Source organism: Taurulus bubalis, assembly GCF_910589615.1.
Source record: "Taurulus bubalis genome assembly, chromosome: 7".
Lineage (NCBI taxonomy): Eukaryota > Metazoa > Chordata > Actinopteri > Perciformes > Cottidae > Taurulus > Taurulus bubalis.
The window spans coordinates 19,044,220-19,053,125 of record NC_136595.1 but is presented as its reverse complement, the minus strand read 5'-3'; the positions used below and the strand labels follow the sequence as shown (position 1 = coordinate 19,053,125).

At 39.8% G+C, this 8,906-nt stretch overlaps 1 protein-coding gene across 1 annotated transcript; it reads left to right on the top strand.

Annotated features, from left to right (window-relative positions):
• Positions 1–4,976: 4,976 nt before the first annotated feature.
• LOC306738857 (uncharacterized protein) lies at positions 4,977–7,252 on the top strand (the record flags this gene model as incomplete). The annotated part of the gene is made up of 2 exons (XM_079220779.1): positions 4,977–4,995; positions 5,295–7,252. 2 exons carry the CDS (start codon positions 4,977–4,979, stop codon positions 7,250–7,252), a joined length of 1,977 nt encoding a protein of 658 aa, XP_079076905.1.
• Between the last annotated feature and the right edge of the window lie 1,654 nt (positions 7,253–8,906).

Here is an 8,906-nt window from a genome sequence, read left to right as displayed (position 1 = left end):
CAATGTGTTACAAGCTGTCCATGTGCTCCTCTCTCTCTCTCGCTCTCGCTCTCTTATTTACACGATTAAATACACACGCACACACACACATACACACACCCACGCGCGAACGTGCCATGTGATCTGACAGCAGCTGGTGTTATGATTGTGTTAATGTAATTGCTCCCTCTAGTGTTCAACTTCAACATTTCGAGCTGCCGGTGTCCGCCACACCTGCGCCAATCCATTTTCTTTACTGATCATCATTCAACGAACTGGTATTAGTGGTCCATTTACTGGCCAGTCAATACCACCCAGTGTCTGCGTCCATACTCAATGCTGAATTAGTTATTAACTGTTTGACTGGTTGGGAGCAGAAACAGGATCGATGACACAGCTTCGGTCCACATATTTCTCACAAACTCTATCATACTGGTATATCTCACTGGCAACAAACTGTTTGTGAAATGCTTTGAACGCCACTGCTGTATCATTTAGAGGAAAAGAAAGGCCTTGGTGCATGCAGCTGACGTTTACTTGATATGAACAATAAGCTCCCCTCTTATTCGTTCCCCTTGCTAAATAATGTCTAGTTTGTATTTGTATTTGTAACATAGCTGTTTCAGGTGCCCCATTAATTCATTTCATTTGACTTTATATGACTAAAACAATACATTGGCGATTGAATCATAGAGTTGTTCTTCATTGCTAGTTTATAGTTTTGATCAAACCCTTTCACTGCTGTCTATTCAAAAGCTGAGTGACTAAAGTGATGGATTCATGAGAGGATCTTGGATGTGAGACGCCAGACGTCACCAGGCTCCATAAGTCATTTCTGAAGGGGTGCATGGTGCATTTTATGAGACCCTCATCAGCCAAATTCAGTTGGTGCCAGCAAGTTAATTTCCCAAATACTGCACAAGCTCCTCTTGCTGAGAGGTATGATGCGTAGTTTCCTTGATGCACAAAATAGACTATACAGTGACTTAGGAGATGTTGGACAGTTGGCTCCGCTGCAGTGATTGATGGTCCTTCAGCTCCAAATCAGCCCTGAAGACAAGAATATGGATCTCATATGTGGCTATGATGCACTTAGAGACTGAACCAATTTACTTGCTACCTTGTTCCCGGGACCAACACACTTCCATGTATCTATTTAAAGAAACAATTAATGTAAGAGAAAAGCACTTGCGAGTGCCAAGACCATCTGATTCTGGTCTCTCATAACCAACAGGCTGATTGATAACTTCCTCTCGGTTTGATTTGCCCATGTCAGAGTGATGTAGAGTTACTGGCCTCACCTACGTCAGATCCCAGTATTTCACTCAGACTCTCCACGATCTATGTGAAAAGGTGGCCTATTGACGAAACCAACAATGACTAGCAATTGATTTAGTACGTATGAAGCTGACTGGCCCCTCCCCCTGGCCCCTGAGAGGATAAATATATTGACGTGATGGACCCAAGTCAGTGGATTGCTTGTCTTACTTGAGGCAGTGGTCATAGTGCAGCATAGTTTGGGACAATGAGTACGATGGATAGGGTTACAGTTGTGAACTACTGCTTAGGACTCCTGGGTTTGTTAATACTGCAGGGAGTGCTAAATGTGGAGGGACGGAGCATATTTAACCCAGGTAAGTGTGAAAGACTGTCAACGGTTCAGGTTAGGAGATGATGTTCTACTCAACAACTCAGAAGGTCTTTTGTACCAGCAGCAGTTAGATCTAATGAACACATTTAGTTGTGTTTTTTTTTTAATTTAGCATCTTTCTGATGTTGTTCATGTGTCAAGTTTCATATGACTTTTTCTGGTGTTGTGTGTTCCTTGTAATGTGTTTCTTGTCTGCTGTGCACTGTGAACTGTGTCTGTTGTTGTCTGTATGCATTTAGGTGACAAATGAGTTTCCCCACTGGGGATTAATAAAGTGTTCTAATCTAATCTAATCTAATGATGACTATGAAATATGATGGATGTGACATTGTCGGTTGTTTTTGTGATATTCAGAGAGCTAAAAGTTGCATTTTCATTTGCTTTGTGTGTGCAGGAAACCATGTTTATAATCCGAAAGAAGACACAGATTCTCAGAGCAAGATTCTAGCGCTGTTGCTACACAAGAGCTTAGTTCCTGTTGAAAAAGAAGATCCTCTAGGTGAGAGATACAAATAAAATGGTGAATATAGAGATAACGCAAATGCATTCCTTGCTTTGATAATGACGTGATTTCCTTTCTGCAGGTCTCGAGCTGGCCAATAAATTAGCTGAATTAGAGGAGGTAAGGAAATCCACTGATTCACCTTGAGGTAACTTTGTAAAAAAAAAAAAAGTAGCCTTGATTTAACCACAGTGTAAAGAGAAGGTGTTTGCATCTTCTTATTTCCTAAAACAAAAGTGTATTAATTCTAGGCATGAGACTTTGAATGAAAACCTGGAAATTTCCTTCCTAAAAGTAATTGAACAGATTGAGTGTTGATACCGAGATGATGTCTACCTGTGGCGGTGTGTTTAATGCCTCTGATCTCTGCTTGCAGCTGCGGGCGCTGAGGGAAAACCTGGAGCTGGAGAGGGACATCACAGCCAATTTGGCAGAAGGAAAATCTATAACTAGGAAGAGGGGCGAACGTGAGTTATATTTAGTACTTAGGGATTAATATGCATCATACAAACTGATTAATATTTGTAATTAATTCCAACCATCGCAGTATTAATATTCTGCATGCTTCTTTTGCCTGCAGCTTGCTTCTGGAAGTACTGTGTGTGACACAGATACAAGAGGAGGGGGAACACTGTGAAATCTTGCTGCAAAGCCCAACATAGCCTTAAGACTCAAAACACCTGAAATATAATCACATTGTATTTATCCCAGCAATATAGAGTTGTACCATAATCAAAGTCATCAATACGCATTTCCACCGCACTGAGGTCATGGGAGATCTAAGGACTGCAGCTGTACATCTTTAATCTGTATATAATCAGCTAACACTGGAAATACTTGAGGGTCAGATATGACACAATGTACTTGACAGCAAAGACATACTATTATTTAACAAGGATTTTATTTGCCATACTGCTTGTGTTTATGTTGCTCTCTTGTGGCCAAATTGAGCAAAACATTGTTTGTACCGCTGCCAACACGTCGGTCATTGCTTTTAGAATGCACTGCTGTTCATTTTACAAAATAAATACAATTATAATGTGAATCTGCATTTTTTTTTATCTTAAAGGAAAATGTTTGATGGGGTCTTGGTCACTGAGTGGACTCTTTTTAGAGGTTCAAATAGGAGACAATTATTTGCATAACTTTCCGATCATAAAAGGACAACATGTTATTGAACTCTTTTATTCATATTACATGATCAAATATTTGATTCAGTGCAAATCAATGTGTAAGTGAAGGGATTAGCAACATGTTGCACATCTGCACAGTGACATTTATCTGATGGATCTTTTGGAGGAGATGAGTCTCATGCTTTGTCTAAATGGGAGTGCTGCTGTGCTGCTGCTGCTCCCTCAGGATGATGAACAGAGGACTGAATGTGACGCTCAGCATCAAGGAAAGTGTTGACTTCATTTGAGTCATTTGCAGTTACAAAAACATGAACATAATAGTATAACACATGAATAAATATCTATATTTTTATTTCAAATATTGAAAGGTAAGAAACAAAGAATCAATACCATAAAGCAAGCTCTATGGTGGTTAATTGCATGGTGTTTTATGTTGTATAGATTCATAATAATATTTTCTATTTTTAATTTTTTAAACATTCAATGTCATTCATAATTCATTCATTATTACTTAGAACCATTGTTTTGGCACTCTATCTGCTTCTGTGTGGCTTTTTGCAAGATAGTAGCCAATAAGATGTAATTAAAAAAATAAAGGAAATACAAATTCCATATCACATAATTATCACTCTTTTTAAGGACAATTCCCTTTTTTTCAAATAGAAGACTACATTTTAATTCTATACATATACGTAAATAATCCGGTTTAAATTTAAATTTACTTTGACTGGAAAATCTGTCCCGAGGTAACAGTTACGTTTATCTTTGCACATTGCTGACACACTTATTCTGCCCCTAAATTCAAAGTGGTGTAAGCTAACTGACTCAACATGCATCATCAGCTAACATGGGATGCTTTTGTAAACCTGTTGGTATCTGGTAGCTCAGCAGTGCATCATCACTGCCTGGTACTCACTTTAACTGTGAGTCTCAGTGAAGTGCCCATGAACTGCAAACACAAGCATAAAAAAACCTCCTTTCTCTCCGTACAAACACAAGTGACAAGTTGAGAGAAGACACACTGAAGAAGTGGGACTGTAGTTGTCAAACACCCTAACTGACTCAATGCAGAAATGGTTGTTATCTGTTTCAGTTTGGAGTGCAGGCAGAGTGGGTTCAGACCATCCGGTTGAGATAAGTCTACAGGAACTGAGCCAGCATCCTTTGTGTCACTCAAGGGCGGTAAATAGAAGTATGTGCCAAAGGCTAAACTGTTCCCGACACATCCCAAGAAGTCAACACTTCCCAAAAACCAGCAACATAGGTCTGTTATTTGCATTTTTATGTGTTGCTTGGGTGAAAATGTTACGCTGCCATCTTGATCACGACGACCGTGTAAATGTGAATCAAAATCTAAGAAAACAAATACGCATACAAATTATTTGTTTTAGTTTATTAAATTAGATAAAAAAATATAAATACATTTAAAACATAAATAACAAATATGATCAGTAAAACATGGGTCCAGTGAAAGAAGCTTAATGAAATTAGTAATTGCATTCATCCAATATTCTAATAATATTATTCCAGGTCCACGGCAGGCAAGATATGGGTAATGATTGGGCAGAATGAAGGATGCGTAGCGTGATGGCAAACTTTTGGGCAGCATTTTGATGGAGCAGAGGGCGGGGTGACTTGATAGACAGGAGGCTCAGCTCTTTAAGAGCAGCACAGATCTCACCAACATCATCATAATATCAAACAGACAATGATGGACTCTCACTTCAGAGGTTGGTAGAATATTTAACTTGTTTTGGTGTTTACCCCAACTCAGATTTGGTCTTTTAACTGTAATTTAAGAGAAACAAATCTAAATGTTATTTATTGTTATTTTATTCTATATTCAATGCCAATAATTGAATTCCAGTTTTGCATTGAAAAAAATGAAAATTTGAAAATTCTATGGTGTTTTGGATAAACCGTGAAAGATCATTGCTAGGCTCTGCTATTTTGGGGGATATTAGTGAGACTTATTTCATTTCAGATTTGATTTTGTGCATTAAAATATGTCTTTATTTCCACTTTGCAGGCACCTTGTGGGCGATACTCATCCTCTTCACACTGCCACTCCTCACCTGCACCAACTGCCCTGGCAGCTGCCTGTGTTATTCTAACGGTACTGTTAATTGTGTTGGCGACACCATCACAGACATGCCAAAGCAGCTGCCAGTCCACACATACCGACTGAAGCTTAAAGACACAAACATGAACGTCATAAATGAGCAGAGCTTGGCAAACCTTCCGCTCACGTTGCGTTTCAGTCTGACTCACAGCCAACTACACACTATCCATCCCAAAGCCTTCCATGTTGCTCCACAGCTCAAGTCTGTCACCCTGTCATTCAATAATCTCTCCACCCTCAGTGCTCGAGTCTTCAGTCCACTGACCAGTCTGGAGCAGCTGAGTTTAAATGGTAACCAGTTGAAGACCTTAGCTCCGGATATGTTTGAAGGACTTGAAGGGTTGAAGGAACTGGACCTGAGCAATAACAGCCTGAGCAGTCCTGCTTCAGATGTTTTCGATGGACTGACCAACCTCACCTTCCTGCACCTTGCCAGGAACTCCATAAAGAAGTTTCCACCAACCATCTTTCACGGCTTGACTAATCTTCACGAGCTTGTAATCTATTACAACGAGTTAGAGGTGCTAGAAACTGGGATTTTTGATGAACTTGTCAACCTTGTGCATCTAAAACTCCATTTTAACCAGATAACCAGCCTCCCTCCTCAGGTGTTCTGGTCACTGAGGAACCTGGAGCTGCTGACCCTGTCCTCCAACCAACTTCAAGCGATCCCGGAAAAGAGCTTCTACAACATGCCCAAGCTGAAGAAGCTTACCATTTACAAAAATCCGCTATTATCTCTACCATACCAGCTGATGGGTCACATGCCTGACATGACAGACTTTTATCTGTATTCCACCAACCTCACCACAGTTCCGGGAAACTTGTTTGCCAACATGTCTGGACTCCAGATGCTTAACTTCCATCTTAATGACAAGCTGAGGGAGTTGCCCTCAGACCTATTCTGCTGCGTTCCCAAGCTTGTGAAGCTCTCATTGAAATTCAACGACCTCCATTATCTACATCCTCGGCTGTTCTACAGGCTTACCACACTGCGCATGCTGCTTCTTAATGACAATAAGCTCCAGAACCTGCCAGATGACATTTTCCAGGGCCTTGAACGGGTTTTGGCAGTTAATTTGAAAAATAACAACCTCAGGACTCTTCCAGGAGATATTTTCTTGCAAAACACAGTTTTGATGACTCTTACTCTGAGTGGCAACCCCTGGAACTGTGGTTGTAGTATCAGAGGTATTGCCAAATGGATAAGACATAATGAGCGTGTGGTTTTTGACCGAGATGATGTGTTATGTCACAATCCTGCGTATCAACAGCTCCGAACCCTTGGCTCCCTGCGTGATGAGGATTTCAACTTTTGCGATGCTACAAGAATCAGTCCAAGATATTTTTCTACACAAGAACCAACGACACCATTTCACATCATTTCAACCAGCAGACAAACTCCTGCTGTAGCTTTAACAACAACAACACCCACAACACCAACACCAACCACCAAGCAACTAGCTCCCCAACAAGTCACCATCCAAACAAACACTCCAACTACAAAACCCTCTGCTTTACATACAACGAGCCCACCAACAACTCTCCAATCTCCCACCACCACTCTGCCCGACGAGGAGTTTCTTCTCATCACCAAGGCTCCCTTGTCTTATTCCATGTCACCTACTTTCTATGACACAATGGTGGTTGAACAGGGGCCCGAGTTTGTTCACCACAACCGTTACAAGGGCTGGGTGTACGTGTGGTTTCTGCCCTCAGATGCAGTCTTGGCCAGACTCTTCATGTTCTCATACGTCCTTCTTGTGGCCGCAGGCTTGCTCCTCAGTCTCGCTGCCATGTTTTACTTGTATCGGCTCGACAAGATCATGGATGAGCTGAGTGGGAACGTCCTCCAGGGTAACTAAACTAAACCTGTTACTGGTGCAAAAGAGACCATCCTGTCCTTTTCCCGAAGGCTGCATTTTATAAAAGATCCCTCGGTGTCATTTTTTGGTATGTTGTGTTAAGTTGTATCTTCAAATATTACTTTAAGACAATCAGACTTGGAATTTGAGATTTATGGGAGTTTTTTTTAAATGGCAAAGAATTATGGCAAGATAATACAGTATTTAATATCATATAATACAGTGCATAATACAGTATGTAACCCTCTCACCAGCTATACAGATTTTACCACTTGTTTTTCATAATTGTATATAATCTATTTAAAGCTGTAATTTATATAGAGCTGTCAATAAATAGAAAGACATTGTACAACTATTTTGAGAATTGATCAATTGGTTACAATCATTTCTCTATTAGCTTGTCAAATGTGCTGTTATTATTTTCCATTACTTTTTTATAATGTGTAGACCAAACAATTAATGGATTAATTAGGACAATATGTGGCATATTGATTAAATTGTTGGTTTTAAAATTAAAAATAAAATATTTCTGTCATTCATTCTTTTATAAAGTGCAATGTGCATATGGGGAAAGTTTGTCGCCAAGGGTTTCTGCCAGAAATATCAAAATGTGATGCATACTAATGTGTAAGCTACACACATTTAATGTATCTGTTTTTTTGTTTGTATGTATGTGCAATGTTAAGCTTCATGAAGCAAAGACAAGTCAATGTTGTCAAAAGTGATCACAAGTGATTTGTTTCCCTCTAGCGGTGAAAGCTTCAAACTGCGTTAAGAGGCATCACAACTCAAACACATTGTTTGCTGTACTGTTGAGTAACCAGTCTTTGACACATATTTGAAGCTGTTTCATAAACTTGTGCTGGGGCACCAGTCGTGCTTGAGAGAGCTACTGTAAACAAACCTGTTATTTGAGTTTCTTATCTTTTTGGAATGTGGGAGGAAAATGCATTTCCAAAATGAATCATATCTTGGATACTGGGAAGTATAACATCATGATCTTCGCTATGTCCTTCAAAACAGGAAGCTCTGATTCAGGCAATTGTCAGATCACAAAAGGTCGTAGAGGAAAATAAATGTTTAAATTACTCAACAGTTATTGCGAAACAGCACGATGTCCACAGTTATGTTCCCTTTTTGTGAAGTGGTCCAAGATCACTCAGAACATAACGTAACTTATATAGCCAAGAAGATGATTTGTAAGCAGTTACTCTTTCATTTTATCCTAAAGTTTTCATACAATAATAATAATACCTTTTAAAAACATTATTGTTATTATTATTTTGTGGGCGAAACAATAGAGACTTTTCGACTGCTTGTCAAAAAAGCGTTCAAATCTTTTAAACTTGCCCAAAAAGACAGCGGATGCCATGAATTCCACGAGAAGTGATTGGACTTTAAAACAAACAGCAAACAAAAGAGGATGAATTGGTGAACAGCACCCAAGTTCATTGCTATGGCAACGGGTGATTAGGCCTTTCCAGTACGCTGAGCTCACACAACAGTGGGCGCACACACACACACACACACACACACACACACACACACACACACACACACACACACACACACACACACACACACACACACACACACACACACACACACACACACACACACACACACACAAACAAACAAACACACACACACACAC